We start from the raw sequence: 21,328 nt of genomic DNA on the forward strand, positions 1-21,328 counted from the left end.
TTAATGCTGGAACACACGTACATATTCTCCACCAAATAATTTGCTGTATTTTACAAGTAACTTTACAGTCCGCATGTAATAAATAAAATGTTACAATTTTAGTTCCAGTTCCAGAAGGAAGAGCTAGGGATAGGGAGTTACAGAGCTAACATTAGCTAATATCAGTCTCACAAACAGGTAATTGGATGAGTTTCTCTTCTAACTTGCTATTTGTAGCATAAATAATTCTGCATGTAAGTGGAACAGAAAAAGAAAAGGAAGACATTTGTGGTATTTTACATATTTATTGTTCTTGCACAAAAGTGTCATTGTGAGATATTAACAAACACTAAGAATTGGTTTTCCAGTCATACACTCAATAAGATTCATAATTCTATGTAATGGCAGATCTCAAGCCTGATCTGATTACTAAATATTGTAACTAAAGCATGTATAATACCTGTTTGTGGGCATGCACAGAAAATCATGTTCCCCCTGTTACAAAATCTGCCCCTAACAAGTTCTTCATATGCATACAGAAAATACAAAGAAGGAATGTTATTGACTAGATGTTATCTGTGCAAGCTTGCAACTCATGCAGGGGAGGAAAAGGATTCAGCTGCTAGATGGGAGACAGATTCAAATATCCCACAACAAAATGGGCATGTCATACTTCTATTTGCAGGTCTCTATTTCTCCATAGGGAAACCACATCCCACTCAAAAGGTGCATAAGGATGTACATAAATTAAGATTTATTTTTGCACTCAAAAACAGTCGTTCAGATATGTGCAGTAGCACACGGCTATGTTGCTTGAAGGTAACAAAGAATACTGTGCATTTAGAATGGGCACCAAATATGCAGTTTGCAAAATACTTAACATAAGAGATAAAAGAATCTGAAAGAAGTTAAGTCTACCATTCAACACTAGTGAGTGCCGTAAATCAGGGGTCTCCAGCTTTGGCAACTTTAAGCCTGGCGGACTTCAACTCCCAGAAGCTGGCTGGGGAATTCTGGGAGTTGAAGTCCACCAGGCTTAAAGTTGCCAAGGTTGGAGACCCCTGTCGTAAATTACCTAATGTATTTGTATCTCAGACACTTTGACAGGTTATAAATGGGATACTACCACCCTGTGCAGAGGAAACCCGGACGGGTTGGGGTGTTTTATTTTGCCATACTTTACTCTTGCAGTCTGTATCGACTTCGGCTTACAGACTGCGAAATGATCTTGGACAAAATGAACAAACTCCCCAATGCACGCTGCATGTTTAATTAATCCTTTGCCTTAGCCAGGTAATCGGCTAGTTTGGAAATGGTCTCCTCCTGTTGTTCAAGGAGATCCAGGATAATGCCCATGGGAGTCTTCTTCAGGCCAATGCTTTCTATCTTGTTCTCCATCTTGTTCTTTAAATTTCGAAGCCTGAAGGATGCATGAAGAAACATCACTAGGGAAAGAAAAGCAACAGTAAGCCACGGGTATTCTTCACTTAGATAACTGGCAAAAAAGAGTTGAGACTGCTACAGTGGCAACCAACCAAACTGTTCTATTGGCATTCTGTGTTAAAGCTGTTGTCATTTAAAAAAAAAAACATAATTGGTCAACTAAACCGCAATAGTCTAAGCTATAAACCCTGATTTATAAGCCATAAAGATGCATTCAAGTCAAAAAAATAAATACCATTAGCTGCATTTGGTGTATGATCTGTGAAACTAGTAACTTTTTTAAAATTGAATTTCAGAATTGTCCTAAAATGCTTGATTTGGTTTGGCATTCTTAACAGATTGCACCCTGTTTCCCTGAAAATAAGACCGCCCCAGATAATAAACCCAATCGGGCTTTTGAGCGCATGTGCTAAAATAAGCCCTCCCCCCAAAATAAGCCCTCCCTGAAAATATTGCAATACAGCAGCAGCTATGAGGAGACTACCCTCGCTGCCTCCTGCACCTCAAAAATAATAAGACCTCCCTGAAAATAAGGCTAAGTGCTTATTTCGGGGGTCAAAAGAAAATAAGACCCGGTCTTATTTTCGGGGAAACACGGTATGAACCCAGCCACTGAAACTTGTGAACTAAAGTTTATGTTTTGCTGCAGTGTTTCTCAGCCTTGATGGCTTGAAGACACTGGACTTTAATTTCTGAACTTGGAGTTGAAGTCCGCATATCTTCAAGCCGCCAAGGTTGAGAAACACTGGCTTAGTGCATTGACTGAACCAAACTGTGATTTATTGCATATTAATGGTTTCAATATCATAGCTTAACAGGATATGTAAACCACATCATTCAATGAATTCATAAGGAATAATTATATGCTTGTGAGAGAACCCTCATCCTGGGTCAACAGTAACAGAATCAAAAGCCTCTTGTTCAAGTTGAAAATTATGAATTATAAGTAAATCTTTTCCCATTAGCAACATTTTTGGCTAGCCACTGAGAAAAACAAAATCCATTTGGGAGCAAAATCTGATCATGCATACACTCAACGTAACGTTTATATTTTTCAGATCCTTGATTCTGAATTGAAGAGAGTATTAATTTTTTGTTCTGCTGTTGATGGAGTTCTGCAAATTTGCCTAGTCCAATTAATGTAATATTAGTTAGAATAGAATAGAATAACAGTTGGAAGGGACTTTGGAGGTCTTCTAGTCCAACCCCTTGCTTAGGCAGGAAACCCTATACTACTTCAGACAAATGGTTATCCAACATCTTCTTTAAAACATCCAGTGTTGGAGCATTCACAACCTCTGGAGGCAAGTTGTTCCTCTGATTAATTGTTCTGTCAGGAAATTTCTCCTTTGTTCTAAGTTGCTTCTCTCCTTGATTAGTTTCCACCCATTGCTTCTACCCTCAGTTCTTTGGAGAATAGCCTAACTCCCTCTTCTTTATGGCAACTCCTGAGATATTGGAACACAGCTATCATGTCACCACTAGTCCTTCTTTTCATTAAACTAGACAACCGTTCTTCATATGTTTTAGCTTCTAGTCCCCTAATCATCTTTGTTGATCTTGTCTGTGCTCTTTCGAGAGTCTCACTCCTTTGTTACATCACAGTGACCAAAACTAGATGCAGTATTCCAAAGCATGGTATTAACACTTCACGTGATCTTGAATCTAAATGAACAGCCAGTCAGATATTTATGGCTTTATTAATCCAATTCATACAGCCACCAATCTAGCCCCCAAACTCTTGGTGGCTAACAAAAGGAAATATTGCTAAATGTGGCAGCAGGCTTCACAGTTAAAACTGATACCCTGCCATCTGGACTGTAATTAAAAATCCCTGCACCTGGATATCACCAGTAAAAGCATCTATTGATGTCTCTGTCTATTTGCAGTTAATGAGAAATGTTTCTTGACACCTAATGTTTTACGGAGAGAAATGAAAGCAGTTGCAGAAGGAACTGACATTCAGCTTTATGATTGGCTATGGACAATGTAAGAAAAACTCACAGAACAAAGGAAACGTGATTCCAAACAGAAACACCATGACGCCTCCGAAAAAGGATATCAGGATGTAGCTCAGTAACATAATTGCTATGACAAAGGCCGCAGGGTAGTGCTTCTTAAACTTGCAAATGAAGTCTTTTTTGTGGGATGCAAAGACGAATGCTGTGAAGACCAGGATCACCACGAGGATGCCAAGCAGCATTTTCAGGGGATTCAGGAATCTGCAAAGATACGGACAATGGTGAACAGGGACGAGGAGGTGAGAATGGCACAACAGGACAAGCCAGTTTCTTTGCACCCAATCAGAGCCACTGAGCCTCTTGGCTTCAAGCTCTCTGTCTCTGAGCTGTATAACCGCCTGCAAGTTGATTAGTTTCCATCCATTGCTTCTTGTTTTGCCCTCAAGTGCTCTGGAGAATAGCTTGACTCCTTCTTCTTTGTGGCAGCCCCTGAGATATTGGAACACTGGTATCATGTCACCCCTAGTCTTTCTTTTCATTAAACCAGACATACCCAGTTCCTGCAACTGTTCTTTATATGTTTTATCCTCAAACCCTCTAATCATCTTTGTTGTTCTTCTCTGCACCCTTTCTAGAGTCTCCACATCTTTTTTACATCATGGTGACCAAAACTGGATGCAGTATTCCAAGTATGGTCTTACCAAGGCTTTATAAAGTGGTATTAAAACTTCACGTGATTTTGATTCTATCGCTCTCTTAATGCAACCTAATCCCTCTGTTAATGCAGATTGTTGAAAGCTGCTCAGTCACTGGGAGTCAGATGGAATACAAGTTTGAAAAATAATTAAAATTAAGTTGAACCGCAGAATACAAACACCGCAATAGGATTCAAATAAGTAAGATGGTTTTAAAGTTATTTCCATCCCAAACAACTAAAATAGCTCAGGAAGTAACTACTGGTATTTAAACTCCAAATGGCAGAGAAGTACAGTTAGTGAATGATTAACAATGAAATATATATACACCAATTCTCTTGAACTGTTGTCTTCATTTATATGACACTGTGTGTGTGTGCGCGCGTGTATCTAATTCAAGTATTTATTCAATTTTCTCTAAAACATGCTCCAGAAATGCCAGATGACATCCCATCATCTCTAGCCAGTATGGCAGACATTTAAAGACTGCGTTAGATCCACAAATTTCACCTTCCTTATCTGCATCAAAGGAAACTACAGTTGGACCACTGGTTGCAGCTAAACTATTGGAAACGTTTTGGAAAATAACATCATGATCTATATTTGTTTAGTCAAAGAAGATAATAAACCAAAGGTAACTCTTACAAGACGACATGGAAGAACAGACCACTGGACTTTTGACTAGGGTCATGACGAAGCATCCATAATAATGTTGTACTATGAAGTATATTTGGGTTTCCAGCTATGTTCTGGGCAAAGAAACAAGTCCTGTCCTAAACTGCCTAGCTTGTGAATGAACCATTATTGCTGTCCTGTCCAAAGCTAATTCTGAAACACTGCCTGCCTATGACACGTCCACTAGCGTCCACTCTCATAAACATCCAATAGGATTCAGTTCGTTTAAGATTCATTGTCAAAATATTGGATTGCCAAAGATACGGCTGGAGTTAGCAAGTGTCAGGCACCTTTCCTTCACAACAGTTGTTGACCACCTGTTGTTGTCGCTCATTTGAAATCCAGAGGGTTGTACTATTAGCAGTCTCTCGTCAATCTCTGAGTCACTTCTGGTCAGCCACAGCTATATTTAGAGAAGAAGGGAAAAACGCTTTTGGACATTCTGCCTGGAAAAACTGAACAGTTAACTCCAGGCAGAAATCACTGCTGTGTATTTATTTCATAAGGAATGTCACTCTGAAAAAGTAAGCCTTGTATGCTGCATATAGTACCCCCAAAAATACTGCAACAACTTAGTTTAAAAGTTAGCTCAGAAATATTAGGCCAAGACTCAGTCGAGGATTAGTTGAACACAATGCAAAGCTATCTTTCTGATGCTGTCCAGAGCCTAATCCACGTGTTCAAGCAGGGGTGTCAAACTCAAGGCCTAGGAGACAGATTTGGCCTGCGGGGTGCTTCGATCTGGCCCGCAGGGCAGCCCTGGGAACGTGAAGTCCTGGCCCGTGGTATCTCTGCCAGTGAAAACAGAGTTTGCGAGGGCTGCACGCGGCCCTCCTGAACTCCATTTTGGCTGGCAGAGGGTTGCGGGAGGCAGTCGCAGCTGAAAATGGAGCTTGGGAGCCTGTTTTCGCTGGCAGAGCACTGAGCCCCCCAAGGGCACCACCGACACGAGTGACATCGAGCTGGCCACTCCCACCATGGTCATACCCACCCCAGGCCCCCAAGATCAAACACAACCCTGATGCGGCCCTCCATGAAATCGAGTTTGACACTCCTGACCTAGGGGATGTGGTGGCACAGCAGCTTAATGATGCTGAAACTGCCCGCCAGAAATGGTCTGCACTCCAGCCATTCGAGACCAGCTCTTCGAGGTGCGCCAAGCTCCCACTGCACTTTCCATGGCTCCTACCCACCCAGCAATTCAAAAGCATGCAATATTGCAAGTAGATAAATGGGTACTACTTCAGTGTGAAAAACCCAGCTGCGTTTGTGTGAGTAGAGAGCAGAATCCAGCACTTGAGCTGGCTGGACATGAGCCATCGTGACACAAGCTGAAGCAAGGAGAGACAGGTGGAGGAACCTAGAAGAGCCAGCAACGCGAATGCTGCTAGTTCGCTGGTGTAAGCGAACTCGCCCCTATTGTGCACCAAGGATAGGCACGGAAGCGCAGAACAGAATGAATTAGCAATTTAGGCTTTCCAGTTGCACAGTGTCTAGCATGTGTAGATTTCCCTGACACTGCACGGCATATGCTAAATAAATACCTCCACCTAGAAGCCTTGATTGATGAGCTGCTGTTAGTTTGTTGAGTCACAAACTAATGCAGTACAAGCATCACATTTCTAGCAGGATGCAGAGCAAGGAATTTAACTCAATTAATATTAAATTACATTGTGGTATTTCGCTTCCACATTACACCTGAGCTACAACATTTTGGAAACAGTAAATTTTGACCTTGCTATGCCAGAGGAGTCACCATCTCTCAGATGAATCAACTTTAGAGGATTATTTCATGGAAGCATTGACCGAGCACTGACCAATCATTTTACAGCTGCTAGAAACTCTGGTCTGACACATGAAGGTGGTTGTATATTAAAACTCACATTTGTCACAGAGAGCATCATATTGTCACGCATGGTTAGGTCACTTCTGGCCTAAGCAAAATTAACTGCTACTTAGGACACCACATAGAGCAGCCCCCATGAGGCACCTGATGGATCCGAAACACCTCCAAATGTTGCTTAGGATGTTTTTCAATATTCTGACAGGTTGCGGATTGTCTTTCAATGTGACAGTCTCAGGGTATACATTACTCTACTGCAAATCCTCGGAAGAGGAAGCAGCAGAAACAATGCCTGGAGTACCAGAAGAGGAAGACCAGGTGTGACTCTGACCGATCCCTGATCGGAGCGCGAGTAAACAACTATAAGGCAGGAAAAGCTTTCACTTTTAATGCTTTAAAAAAAAAAATATTCTCATTATTTCGTGACATTGTAAACTGCCTAGAGATGCTTGATAGTGTGATTAGTATGTGAATTGAATAAATAAAATAAAAGCACCATGATTTCTTCTCTCCGGCTGCTTCATTTAAAATAATGCATTCTCTTAGGCAAGGATTACTTCCTGCCTAGAAAGATTCAGCACTGTTAGGAATATAATCTAACGGTTGGGTTGGCAATATATAAATCATGTAACAATGCTATTTTAAATCATACTATAAAATGTGATTGGTTGCTGTTTTCCTCAATCGGCCATAAGAGGGAGCCAGAATGACTGTTAGCTCTCTGTTTGTTAGATGCTGGGCTGATCTGATCTGAGTATTTTGGAAGCTGGCTGTTAGAAAATGCTGTGACCTATTGTAAGTTTTGCAACTGCTAGCAAACTTTGAGTGACGGACTGTTTGTATGTTTATGGATTATGTTATTTGGATTATCCCTTAACTGAAAGACATTGATGACTGACTGTCTTATCTGTGTATGACTTGGACTGTTTGATGGACTCTGATACCTCTATTTCCACGAAAGTAAAAGCCTATTTAAACTGCAGTGTCTCTGTATGCTGGTTTGTGTGTTCTCCAACACAACTCTAACAACACTTCTCTGAATGTACTTGCTCTCCCAACAGGGAGCTTATCTAACAAGCACATTTAAAGCAGTAATCATAACAACCGCAGACAGCTGGCAACCTTAGAAGATTTGGCAGAAAGAGATCAGGAAAGGTTTACTAGGTTGCCATATGTTTCCCTGCAGTGAGTTAACATTCAACGTTCTAGTTTTTCAGAGACAGTGAATGGAAATAGAAACCACAATAAGATAGAATTGTACACACGGGCAATTCAAAGTGCTATTTAGGTCTCTTATATGGGATCTGTTATCGATTCCAACATTAGAGTTAGTGATGTCATCTGAATAAAACAACATAACCAAGATTAGATTTTTTTAAAAAAAAAATTGTAACAACAAATACCCTCTTAATGATAACTGATTGGCATGTCCCAAGATTAGCCATTCAGAATATTTAACTGCATCTATGTTTGTAGACTGATCTAGTGTGTGACCATATGGAATCTTGTTTTTGAAATGGTTCGAAGTAAACAATTCCAGGAGTTGTTCTCAGAACTATCGCCACAGAAATTTATTTCATCATTTTATTTCCCCATCTATTATGGCTATGCAGCCTTTTGAATTCCTTTCTGAGAAGGTGGTTTGGAGCATGTATGTGTGTGAATTTGTTTTTAAAACAACTGCAACTTGTTTCAAGACTGCATGACTGCCCTCTCTTCTCTGTTTCGGAGAAAAGTCATAGAACTTTCTGAGTACAATCCAAATTGTTAATAGATGTACTTTAAATGGTATATAGTGGTACCTTGGTACTCAACTGCTTTGAAGCTCATTGGATTTAGTACGTAACACATTTTGATGCATTGTCCTGTTACTCATAGTCCGTTTGGTACTCAACACACAAGCTACAATTTGTTAGTATCAGCTGCCTTGTGACTCACTACATTATTCCCTATGAGAAAAATTGTTTGGTTCTCATACATTTTGGCACTGAGCTTCCCAGAACCAATTAAGGAGGAGCACCAAGGTCATACAAACAACTCAGATTTTCAAGGATCCTATAGAGCAGTGGTCTCCAACCTTGGCAACTTTAAGACCTGTGGACTTAAGTCTTAAAGTTGCCAAGGTTGGAGACCACTGCTATAGAGCTAGTTTAAAATCTTTAAAAATAGTGATTAAATCAGTTTTTCCGCAATCAGATCCCTCTAGATGTGCCAGACAATAACTCCCAATTCTCACTATCCCAAACCAGCACAACTACAGAGGAGAGATGTGTAGGTTTTAATTCCTGTAATTTCAAATCATCACAATATGACTCAATGATTCAAAATTGCTATTAGTCATTTCACTAACAGAGTAGACTTTTCCTTTGCGCGGTCAGCTTCTGGTGCTCAATAGCTGAGTTGGCAGCACGTATTACAATGTGGATGTACAATTTCATTGTAATCACAGATTTGAATCGTAATTTAGAAATTCTAATTTTTATTAAGAAGTGATTAAGAAGGCCAATAAGGGTTATAAACCATTTCCAACTCCTAAATATGATATTTTAAAAATTGGGATGCAAATGTATTTTATTCTGTTATGGGAAGCCACACACACACCCCAGAAATATTTTGAGGAATATTAAAAAGGTGGAATATTAAATTTCCCTAAAGGGAGAAATGGAGATACATGCTCTTGGAGATAGAAAGTAGCCCCCACCTTTCTTTAGCCGTCAGCAGATGTCAGCACTTAAGAGATAAAGAGCTTATTGAAAGACGCCAAGTATCTAGGTAGCTCTATTCATAGGCAAAGCAAATACTGCAGGCAGAAATCCATTCAAGACAGGACATTTTGAAATACCCTGCAGCAAGGTCTGAACATAGGTAGGATTAGCCACAATAGGAATTGCCTCCACAGCATCACCCTCAGAAACATCAACCAAACTTAGTTCAGACAAACATTTAGGATTTGTACTTTGCCTATAGAGCCAGCTATGACCCCTACATAACCCTTACATGGCTCCATGGGAGTCTGACAACAGTCAATAGAATATACATGTTTTTGCACAGGAACAGGATGTTCAAGTGCACAGCCCAAAGGAGGTATAAAAACTCTCACTCTCAACTTCATTTTGTCAGCTGCACCATAAATGGACACTCTTTCCAATCAGCCTCCACCCTGCATTTGTCTCCAGTGCCTTTCTCTCAGCTTGGAACTGAACCAGGTGGATATTTTTTCCTACACAGTCTTCTGAGTAAATCAGTTTTACCAAATAGAATTATTTAAAACTTTCTTCGCATTGTCCCAAGCTATATGACATTATATCTCCACATATCCAAAAAATAATAATAAACAAAGAGTATATTTACTACTCACAAATTTTATTCCTGAATCCAATATATTAAAAGTTAGATAAAGAAATTATGCTGTGAAAGCGACTAGATAGCCCCCCTCCCCTTCCTGTGTGTGAGAAAGGGAAGGAGAGGAAGGAAGGAGGGAGGGGGGAGGAAAAGAAGAAGGGAGGGGGGGAGAAGATGGAAGGAGAAAAGATGGATGGAAGGAGAAAGAATGGAAGGAGAAGGAGGAAGATGGAAGAAGAAAGGAAGAAAAAGAAGAAGGGAGGGAGAAGGAAGGAGGTAGGAAGAAAAGGGGAAGAGAGGGAAAGAGCAGAAAGACAAAGAGGATGAAGTTGATAGGCAAGAGGAAGGGGGAAGGAAGGGAAAAAAGAGGGAGAGAGTGAAGATGAGGAAGAGGTTTTTGGTTTTCCAAAAAGCAGTGATTCTGATTAAGTTTTTTTGCTCAAAGAGGTGTTTTTTCATTTCATATTTGCCTTTTAAGAGGAGTTAATGTTATAATTCATGTTCTAATGTTATAAATTTTAATCCAACATTAAGTTCCGAGCTTCCAAGTCATTTATTTTTAATGAAAAAAATTTTTACTCAAATTTTTGTGTTAAAATGGGGGGTGCGTGTTATACGCCGGTGCGTGTTATACGCCGATAAATACGGTATATGAGTTGGAATTCAGATTCATGGTTGACTAATATTGATGTAGAAGTGGCACCATCTATATATGCAGATCATAATCCAATATTGTAAAACTGAACATGGAAATCTCCAGATTTAATAAATGGAATAAAAACCATTTATTAAGTTTCCGAGACAGCATTAAAGATATGTGTCAACAGAAATTGAAATGTCATCAGGAATTTAATTTTTGAAACTTCTAAATCACAATATTGGGGGGGGGGGGCGCTAATAAAGCATTTATGAGAAGGTTGTTCATCTTTCTTGCCTCAAATGGAAAGTTGTTTAAAAGCATAAAGGTACCTTACCAAATGATGTGAAAACATTACAAACAAGTCATAAATTAAAATTATATTGCACTTAGCAAAAATGGATGAATATTTGAATGGCATATTACTTTCAACATTTACTGAATAACTAGGAAACAAAGTAAACTGCAATCATTTTGCTGGGCTCTAAAATTGACCAAAGTGATGACGGCAGCCCTGAGATCAGAAGATGTAAAACACTTGGAAGAACTGCAATATCTTTCGTGAATAACGTCTGGAAGAGTGAAGACATCAATCTCAGAACCAAACTCAGATTAGTTAACACAATAATTTTTCCAATTGCTACTTGTGTTGCGAAACCAAGGCCTGAAAAAGGTAGATAGGAGAAGGGTAGATGCCTTTGAACTGTGGTGCTTTGGAGGTGACTATTATGCATGGACTGCAAAAACCACAAAAACAAAGAAGTCCTAGACCGAACCTCAACAAAAATATCACTTGAAGCCAAGATCGCTAAACATAGACTCATTTGCAGAGTCAATCATGCTGGGAATGATCAGCAGAAAAAAAGAGAAGGGAGCCATCCTAGTACCAGCTGGATGGACACTATAAAACATGGGTGTCAAACTCAAGGCCCATGGCCAGATTCAGCCAGCGGGGTGCTTAGATCTGGCCCATGGGGCTGCACTGGAAACAACAAAGGAATGGCCTGCAGTGCCTCTGCCAGTGAAAATGGAGCTTGGAAGAGGGTTGTAGGAGGCCCTCCTGAACTCCATTTTCAGCTGCGACGTCCTCCTGCAGCCCTCTGCCAGTGAAAACGGAGCTAGGGAAGGCCACAACTTCGAGCTGGCCATGCCCACCCCAGCCGCCCCGAGGTCAAACACAACCCTTATGTGGCCCTCAATGAAATCGAATTTGACACCCCTGCTAGGACAGATGACACTGAGATGACCATGGCAGATCTGAAGCAAGACAGAGGGGCATGGAGAGTGCTGATCCATGGAGTGGCCGAGGGTTGGACGCAACTAAATGGATGACGATAAATCTCATAGAATAAATAACCAAATAAATGAATAAATATTGTAAACCGTGGGACTGGCTGGAAACTTTCTGCCTCAAACTTAAATTGCTAGTACATTCTGAAACTGAGAAAAGAAGCAGTGTAGCACTTATCAGACCTCCCCCTGTATGCTTCCTACAATTATCTGGTCTTGCAAGAGCAACAGTTGAATCAGTGAGTCTGTATGCATTGTTATTTTTAAAGATTGTTAAGCCACTACAGAATAGTTTCTTCTCTAACAGCAGGCATTCAGTATTGATACCATCTTACTGAAGATAAGTAATCCATCAGGCTTGATATCATCTGAAGTCCTCCAAGCTATAGTCATTACATACATAGATGTTATCAGAAGCAAGGTTAGTCATATGATCCCCTCCTAAATATAGTTCTTGTTAAGAGATATTTATTGAAAGTTATCAGCCAGTACAAATTTCTTTGCGGATATGGAGTAACTTAGTAGTACTCTGGTAATCTGAGGTTGATGTTATTCAGACGATGTTCCAACCAGAGAGTTGAGAAGAACGTTAGTTCTCTCTACTAAGGAACAGGTTTGTTTGTTTATTTATTCCCTGCCTTTGTTATATATAGTGATGGCAGGAGTAGCCAGGAGAGGAAAGCATCCAGTATAAATAGTCAACTGAACGGATGCTCTGTGCTCCTGCTCAGAAATAATATTTTTCCTAGGTGGAAAATGTTGCATCAAAAGTAAGCTGATGGCACCACGAAATCAGCAACAAATATGCAACGAATATCTGAATTAACAAGCAAATGAACCAGCTGATACCAGATTATTTTCTAACATCTGTTGTACAGGAAATAGAAAACATTCTTCAATGCATTTTGACACTCCAACCTACATATAGCAAGCAGCAAGCAGAATGTGGTTATGTGAACCACAAAAATGCAATGCAGGCACCTTCCTCTGGAGCCCACTGGCTTCCTGCTCACCCACAGCGAAAGTGTCAAGCTACAAACTTAAATCTAGTATCGCTTTTGTGGATCAGAATGCCTCTAGGTTCCTGCTAGACCCCATATTTATATTTAGAAAATAAAAAATGATAAACACAGTATTTTGGCTGTAGAAACCCTCATAATAATATAAGTTATCAACAACTGCCGGAAGGGTTCTTTCAAATATGGATATCTGCAATATCTTAAGAATCCAAAACCACTCTGAGGAAGCCCTGCAGAAAAGAAAGTCTTCAAATGAAAGGATAAATGGGGGGGGGGGAGACTAACCCTAGAGGGGGCTGCCATTGTGAATGTCATTTTCTGGGTACCCAACCCCTCTAATTTCTCAACGGGTAGGAACTCCTAGCACCCTCTTCAAATCAAATTCTATTTGGAGAAGACGATCCTGAAGGTGGTGACTTGTAAAATTATGGGTGGTTAGAAACATGATGCATGAAAAATTCTCATATAGCCTCTTGCCCATCAACTGAAATATTCAAAGGCACTCTTTGTTTCTGTGAATTGTTAAAAACGTGAGAGCAGATAGTTGTGATATAATTGCTTAAAAAAAACAAACCAACATTGTCTGAGATGGGGGCATTATAAAGCAGCACTGTGGATCATATATGCTGTAGAGAACATCAATTCAATTTTAGAAAAGAAGATATAAAGTGACATAGGAGATTAAAAAGAACACACACAAGTCGCAACATTAGACTCCAGTCACTTTAAATGAACAGCAATATAACCATTAGTTTGCCTCATATTAAAAGTAATGGATTCTCATTTTCTGGTATACACCCATTGTACCCTATCCAAATGAATGAAGGGACTTAGAATATATCTAATTGCCCCCAAAACAGCACAGAGCATGAAGAAAATATTGGCGATCTTATGAATATGCTACTTTTATATTATTTAAGGTTGAAAAAAAAGAGTTTGAAATCAAAATCATGATCTATTACAATATCTATACAATATTTTACTGTTAACTTGCCAGGCCCAAGCCTGAGACAAGACAGGGAAATCCAATTGAATCCAATCCTTTAATTACACCTAATGGACAGAATCTTGCCAAACTAAAGCTATAATCTTCTAACCTACTAAATATACCAAGAGATTCTAGGGTGCTGCTATCTTAAGCCTCTTTCCCCTCCCTCATCCAGCTTGGGACAGTGGAGTCTCTCAACGTGGGCATCTCTCTGGGAAAGCCCTGTGTTGCTAACCCCTCCCCCCACTCCCACAGGTGCACCTTCCATTATATAACATGTTAATTATAGACTATTGTATGTTGATATATAAAATATTATGTCACATAGAATATATTTTATATATTAGCATACAATAGTTTTAAGCAATACTTTGAAGTACAGATAGTGCTTGACTTACAACTATTTGTTTAGCAACAGTTCGGAATCACAGCGACACTAAAAAAAGTGACTTGCAACCATTTTTAATTTTTTTTTTTACTTTTTATGTGTTAGTTTACATGTAACTGTAAACTTCCCAGAGTTACCAAATGGTAAGATGGGCAGCCAATAAATTTTATAAATATATTTTTCACACTTACAACTATGACTATGGTCATAATTTGGATTCTTGGCAAGTGGCTTGAATTTATGATGGTTGCGGTGTCCAGGGGGTCATGTGCTCAACTTTTGTAACCTTCTGACAAAGTCAATGGGGAAGCCAGATTCACTTAACAATTGCAGTGAATCACTTAACTATAACAAGAAAAATCATAAAGGGCAAAAAATTCACTTAACTCTCTTGCTTTTGGGCTCAATTGGTCGTAAGTCAAGGATTACCTGCAAATGCATGTTCCATGAAGACAAAAATATTACCCGACAAACTTCATTGGGTATACCAAATACGTATTATCTAGCTGCATTTTATTTATGGAATGGTAGCACTAAATGCATTTTCATGTTTCATATTTTTTTCATATCCAGAAGAAATTGTGTTCATGTATAAAGGAGAGTTGTATCTTTTCAAAAGGTCAGGCCGCCATAGTTATTAACTGAGAAATGCTTTTGAAATGCTGAATTATTTAAACAGTGACACATCATTTACTTTTTCAAGTAGCACTGATCAATAAGGCTACTTGAAAGACTAAACATACTCTAGACACAAAGTAGAACGGTAGTGATTTTATTTTTATTGCTCCCATGAGCACTGCAGAGACAAAACACTGTTTTAAAGATACAGCTGCATTTAAAAAGAGAGACACCCATTTTAAACAAAAGGATTTTTGATAATCCCTTTAAAAGCCATTGATGCCCAAAATATATACTATTAGTCACAACATACGTCATCAATGGCCTCCAAAGAGAAACAATGTTTACTTGCTCCACCTCAAACCACACCTTAGAAAGCCTGCAATCCAAAAACCTTATGTGGCAACCCTTAAAATGGAATTTTAAATCTATTTTTCCCCTGGAGCTGCATCTCTTGCAGTTTATTACATAAAGCAGAAATAGCTTCTTTTTTACATAAAATGAAAGCAAACCGGACTGCCTTTACTGTATATCTAAATATTTATCCTGAGATTTACATCCAAGATTCTCAAATATGCCCAACTGTCTGTTGTTAAAGGCATCCCACTCGCTGCTTTACCATCAAGCCTCGTTAACTTGAGGAAACGCACGTTGAGGACAAACAGCTGCGTATACATTACATTCCCTCCATCTTAAAACGGGGAAGGTAGGCCTTGTCACTGCAACGGGGCCGCGGAGCTCCAGGTGGGGAAGATGGTTCGAGGCTCTCCTTAACAGGAAGCCTTATTATTCCATAGGGCTGCTTCCCACATCAGAATGGCAGCCTAAACGCAATCCCATTGCAAGAGATACCCTCGTTTTTCCCCATCCCCACGGCGATCTTTCTGCAAGGGGGGGGGCGAGAGAGAGATTTCTGGAGCTTAAACTTCGCTGTCGCCCTGCTTAGCCTTAGGGGGACAAAGCAATTCCCGGGGGGGTCCACGCCACTCATCCTCCGAGACGCGCTTACCCCACGATGGAAAACACCGCGGCAGCCACCACGAGGTAATTGGTCTGGTAATAGAGGAGGTTGCTGACCACCCGGTTGTTCCATTTGGAGATGTCTTTGAAATCCGGCACGGCGAAGCGGTCGTGGCCCGGGATGAAATCGTCCCACGATCTCAGCGGCGCGACTTGCACGTCCATAGTGACTCTCCCATTCGGCTTTCTGCGGCAGGAGCGGCGGCGGCAGCAGCAGCGCTACAAGAGGCGGCAGCGAGACGTCAGCAATACTGGGTTAAGAGCGATGGGCTGGCCAAATTCACCAGCCTTGCATTTATGGTTGCCTTGCCTGCAAAATTATATCTCTCTCTCTCACACACACACACACAATTGGTGGAAGGGTTTTTTTTTAAAATAAAACTCCTCCTCTTCCTTCCTGATGTGCTTTTCGAAGATACCTAGGAACGTTCTGTTTCTTTTCCTAAAGCGACTCCCAATATTTTTTCCCCTCTCCTTGAAAACATTTTACCGTAAGGCAGAATAATTGACTTGGCTTTAGTGTTTCAAGATGTGATCCCATAAGCACTTGAGTGAAGAAGAGTAGGGTCAGAATTCAGCTCAAGAAGACCTTGCAAGCATGGAGGAACATCTAGATGAAATGTATGTAAGGTCTGAAATGAATTTAAACATACTTTTTTTAAAAAAAGTCCAAGGTGCATTATACTTGTGAGTTAAACATAATTATAATATACAGGAAGTGTATTTCATACATATCCACCGTGCTATTTTCTTTTAGGATAAACAAAAGTTATAACGTGTCAAAAAAAGTGATAATTAGCAAAAGTGACTGAAGTAAGGTTTAGAAGAAAATTTAAATTAGTGGTTAAGGTTAAACCTCAGAATGAGGAGATGAGTTCTAATTCTACTTCAGGCATAAAAAAAACCAGCTGGGTGACTTTGGATCAATCTCTCTCAGCCTAATGTCCCTGTTGAGGGAAAATAGGAGGGAGGAGTATTAGGTATCTTTGCTCCCTTGAGTTATTTATAAATAATAAAGGCACAATAAAAAATATCTAGTTTATACCAACAGTGCACCCTAGAGCTCTCATTTACTCTTTCATCCTTGCATATTGTCCTTCCTTTTCAAGGCAAAGATTTATACGCAGCAGGTGTAATTTATATGTAATGAATGCTTGGATCTGTTGTACAATTTTTCCCTTGGCCCCCAGCTCAACTGGAATAAACTCTCATTTGTCCACCTCTGAGCCAATGAAATGTTTGCCCTATTAATGACATAACCACCCACCAGCTGGATGATAATGGAGTGGATAAAGTCAATGTTAGCCTTATAATTCTTTTTAAAAAGTTAGGCTGAAATCCACCTGGAAACTATTTCGACATTGTTCTTGACCTGATTATAACAGTATCTAATACCTTCTTTGATCATGTTGTATCTTGACTAGCTTATCTTGTCCTTGATTTACAACAATTCATTTAATGACTTCTTTTAGCAGCATTGTCACATGATCAAAATTTGCACACTTGGCAACTGGCATGTATTTATGATGGCTGCAGCGTCATGCTCTTTTGCAATCTTCTGATAATAGTCAATGAGGAAGCCAGATTCACTTAACCATACTACTAAAGTTAGTAACAACTGCAGTGATTTACTTAACAATGTGGTAAGAAAGGAAAATGGAGCAAAACTCATTTAATAACTGTCTTGCTTAGCAATAGAAATTTGGTGCTCAATTGTGGTCTTAAGTTGAGGACTACCTGTAGACTGTGGTATTCAATATATCTTTCTCTCAAATAAGATTGCAGAGGCATATAGCATAATTTTCTTGCTCTGAATACTGATTTCACAGTTCCTCTCAAGCCTTTAACAATCTAGTAAACGTTTTACTAGAAGTTTTGGAAAAGTGCAACGTCGGAGAAACAACTATTCCTTTGAAATGGTTATGTCAGTTTTAAAGATGCAATTACAGAAATTACATATCAATCAACTGTTCCAAAGGGGCAGAATCTATAATCCATAATAGTAATTTCTCACTAATAAGTGAGAAAAATGGAATAGTTTCTCCTGCAGATCTGAGTCGGTTTGTAGGAGAAGGGTGAGTTTGGGGTCTAAAAATCAATTGACCACATGTGAAGACTTTTCAGTACAGGAGGGGCCTTGTTGACGAAGAATCTTTTCAATTACAAACTGATTAGTTTTACTCCAGTAGCATACGCCAATTAATATTGCAACATTTTGCCCCAACAAACCCTCTTCAAGGGTAGCTTGCCTCAGGACACAATGGCTAATCCCAATATAATTGCTAGTAAAGAATGACTCAGCAGCAATTCCAACTAATGCACTGAATGTAAATATATAAAAACACCTCTTGTTACTAATAATCTGTGAAAATCCAGGGACCAATCTATGGAATTGATATTTCAGGGTGAATTGTCAGAAAACAAATTCTTAGAGGAGCTTGGAGCACGTTAGTAAACTAAAAACATACAAGTAATGTGTACTAATTGGCATCTAAAAAGGCAACCTTGAAGTGCCTGGATTCTCAGTAAATCTTATCAAAATTTCTGTAGCAACATAATTTGTTTCTTTCTCATTTAGACAGTTCTTTCTTGAAGATAATGACAGTAGAAGGGTGGGGAAGTAACTTGAGGTTTGAATATTTATGCTGTCATGACCTTTTATTATAAATATGTATGACTATCACTTTCCGCTCTTTTCTGAAATGTATAAATACAAGTGCATTCTTTCATTTGCAGGCCTTCCACTATTCTCTGGAAGGAATTCCTCCAGTGTGCACCATTAATAAATACTGCAGTGAGCCTTATTTGCTTTGGGTCCTGTGTTTTGAATCCGCAGAAAATAACCCTTCTGAAACAGACTGAACTAGGAATAAAACTTTTTATTCAGTAACTAGTCGGTTAGTTACCTGTGCTTCACTACAGAACTATGTGAATGGGCTTGATAAATTGACAGTTAAAGCTTGAACATTAATGAGTAGTTGCCTCTCCTCTCCCTCAGGCTTGCCCCACAGAAGCCTCTCCTGTGTTACCGCCTCTCCCTTTCAGGTGGAGTGGGGAAGCAGAATGTCTAACTCCTTAGCATCAGAGCGTGTTAATAATAATATAAGAAATACTAATGATATCATGGTTGAATCCTTTCTTAGCGAGCACCTTGAAGCCAAGAGGAACTTACATGCCAAATTTCAATTTTGTAGGCTTTATGGTTCTGGAGATTTTGTGATGATGCATGAGTGGCATTTCACTTTTATATATATATAAAGCATCCCTGCCTAGACTGGATGTAATCTGTTGGCTGATTGTCAGCCAACCCATTATACACCACTGCTAGTAAGGTTAAAGGGTAGGAATCACTTTTACTGAACAGACAAAACTTAAGCTTCGATCTAGAAGCCCTTTTCAAAGACGCTCATCTTCAGCTTGTTGTCTTTAAAAACAAAAAAGAGCAACTTCGTCTTTTGATGTGTAATGCCTTACTTGAGAATCGTAATTCCATCCCTACTGGTTTTGTTGCAGTATTAGGTCATTTTTTTTCCTGGCTGTCACTCCCAGAGATATCCCTTAGGTGGCGCGCTCTGCCGGCGCCCTGAATTGGTATTTCGTCCCTTTAGGAACTTAACACTTAACAATTGTCATTCTGGTCTTTAAGACACCAACTCAACACGTCCGGTTCCGATTTGCAGGCGAGGAGAACCCAGCCTTAATCGCACAGAAAGACAACGCCTAGCATTTCTTGATACACTTCTTTAATATAAATTCTCATTCAGAAGCCAGGCCCGCAGTACAGCACGATTGATGTAATTGCTTGCTTCTCAAGACCTGCCACCTGACAACCGGAGGTGGCGTCAGTAACCTTCCCCTTTTAACTCTTTTACTTACGTCCGCTCGGAGACCCCAGCAACAACAAAGCTCTTACCAAGACCCCGCCGGCAAAACAAGTACTCTATGGCTTCAGCACGTGTCCGGCAAGGCACTTCCTGTCGTGGTGCATTGTGGGAAGAGAGAAAAGAAAAAAAAGGTGGGGGGCTGCTATGGCGGATGGTGAAGAGCCGTAAGTACCACCGCGCCTGCTTGTTTTCCCTTCCTTAATCCCTCCCCGCCGTCGCTGCCTGGAACAGGCTCCGGGATGGTGGCGGGGAGCCCCCCCTTTTCGCCTCTGCCCCCCACCCCGCGGGGGGGAGCGAGACTATGAGCCTGACCCGGTCGGTGACTGACCCTTCTTTTATTCTCTCTCGTTATAGGGAGAAGAAAAGAAGGAGGCTAGAGGAGCGGCAGCGGCGGCTAGCGGGAGAGAGGCAGAGAGAGATGGGGTCAGTGCGGGGGAGGGCTGAGGAGGAGGAGGAGGAAGGAAGAGGCGAGGAGGAGGGCGGGGGTGGGGACGCGGGGTGGGGGGATTATTCGGAAGGGATGCAGGAGCCCGGTTTGCCTTACCACCATCACCACCGCCCGGGCTGTTTCGCAGAGCACGTGGGACTAGCGCCTACTGCACTGAAAAGGCCGGGGCAATAGCAACAGCAATGCTGTTCATGGCAGGAGGAATGAGAAGGTGGGGGGTTTGGTGGTGGAGGATCCTAAACCTATAGAAATACTGTCTCTGTCTGTCTGTCTGTCTGTCTCTCTCTCTCTCTCTCTCTGACTGTCTGTCTGTCTGTCTCTCCCTCCCTCCCTCTCTCCCTCTCTCATCTATATCTAGCTCTCTCTCTCTCTCTATCCTATCTAATCTCTCTCGATGTCTCTCTCTAATGTCTCTCTCTGAATGTTTGTGTGCAGCTAGTTTTTGTGTTTCAAGGTAAGCAGAGTAGAAAAGGAGAGGGAGAGAATTATGGGGTGATCTTAGAAAGGTAGTCCTCGGCTTACAATTACAATTGAAGCCAAGAATTGATGTTTCTGAGCGAGACCTTTGTTAAATGAGATTTTGCCCCTGCCCCCACCCCATTTTGCAACTTTTCTTGCCATGTTTGTTAAAGCGAATCCCTGTAATACGGTGGTTAAGTGAATCTGGTTTCCCCATGAACTTTGCTTGTTGGAAGGGTTGCAAAAGGTGGATCATCTGACCCCGGGACATTGCAGCCTTCATATGTGTGAGTTAATTGTCAAGCATCCAAATGTAAATCACATGACATGGGGATGCTGCAACTGTCATATGTGTGAAAAAATGGTCATGTCACTTCAGTGCCGTTGTAACTTTGAACGGTCTCTAAGTGAACTATATTAAGTCAAGGACTACCTGTATTCACTAATATAATTAGGTTTTCTAAAAAAAAAAAGAAACGTGTGTGTTATCCAATCCCAACAATTAGGGAGAAGTTACACAGGTAAAAAATAGAATAACAATTGTTATTAAAACAAATCAGCAACTGAAGACAAATACATCTCCAATGAATGTTTGTGAAAAAGGGCAGAATTCATTCATCTTTAATGTGGGCAGAGGTT

At 40.4% G+C, this 21,328-nt stretch overlaps 2 protein-coding genes across 5 annotated transcripts in view; one reads left to right on the plus strand and one right to left on the minus strand.

Annotated features, from left to right (window-relative positions):
* On the minus strand, positions 1 to 19,878 carry ARL6IP5 (ADP ribosylation factor like GTPase 6 interacting protein 5). Of its 2 annotated transcripts, none has more exons than XM_032210489.1 (4): positions 19,812 to 19,878; positions 15,888 to 16,117; positions 3,427 to 3,644; positions 1 to 1,424 (listed from the first exon to the last, which is right to left on the minus strand). In XM_032210489.1, the coding sequence occupies exons 2-4, from the start codon at positions 16,061 to 16,063 to the stop codon at positions 1,252 to 1,254; spliced, it is 567 nt and encodes a 188-aa protein (XP_032066380.1). In that variant the 5' UTR covers positions 16,064 to 16,117; positions 19,812 to 19,878; the 3' UTR covers positions 1 to 1,251. The 2 variants fall into 2 exon arrangements, with proteins under 2 accessions (XP_032066380.1, XP_032066379.1); XM_032210488.1 differs by having other exon boundaries at positions 19,775 to 19,860.
* Positions 19,834 to 21,328, plus strand: part of UBA3 (ubiquitin like modifier activating enzyme 3) — a 21,280-nt gene continuing 19,785 nt past the window's right edge. The window contains exons 1-2 of one of the 3 annotated variants that reach the window (XM_032210485.1): positions 19,834 to 19,946; positions 20,137 to 20,205. In XM_032210485.1, the coding sequence (XP_032066376.1) occupies positions 19,927 to 19,946; positions 20,137 to 20,205 (89 nt within the window). In that variant the 5' untranslated portion in view covers positions 19,834 to 19,926. The remainder of the gene's footprint in view (positions 19,947 to 20,136; positions 20,206 to 21,328) is intronic. The other 2 variants (XM_032210486.1, XM_032210487.1) reach the window with 2 other exon arrangements.

This window comes from Thamnophis elegans, chromosome 2, assembly GCF_009769535.1.
Source record: "Thamnophis elegans isolate rThaEle1 chromosome 2, rThaEle1.pri, whole genome shotgun sequence".
Lineage (NCBI taxonomy): Eukaryota > Metazoa > Chordata > Lepidosauria > Squamata > Colubridae > Thamnophis > Thamnophis elegans.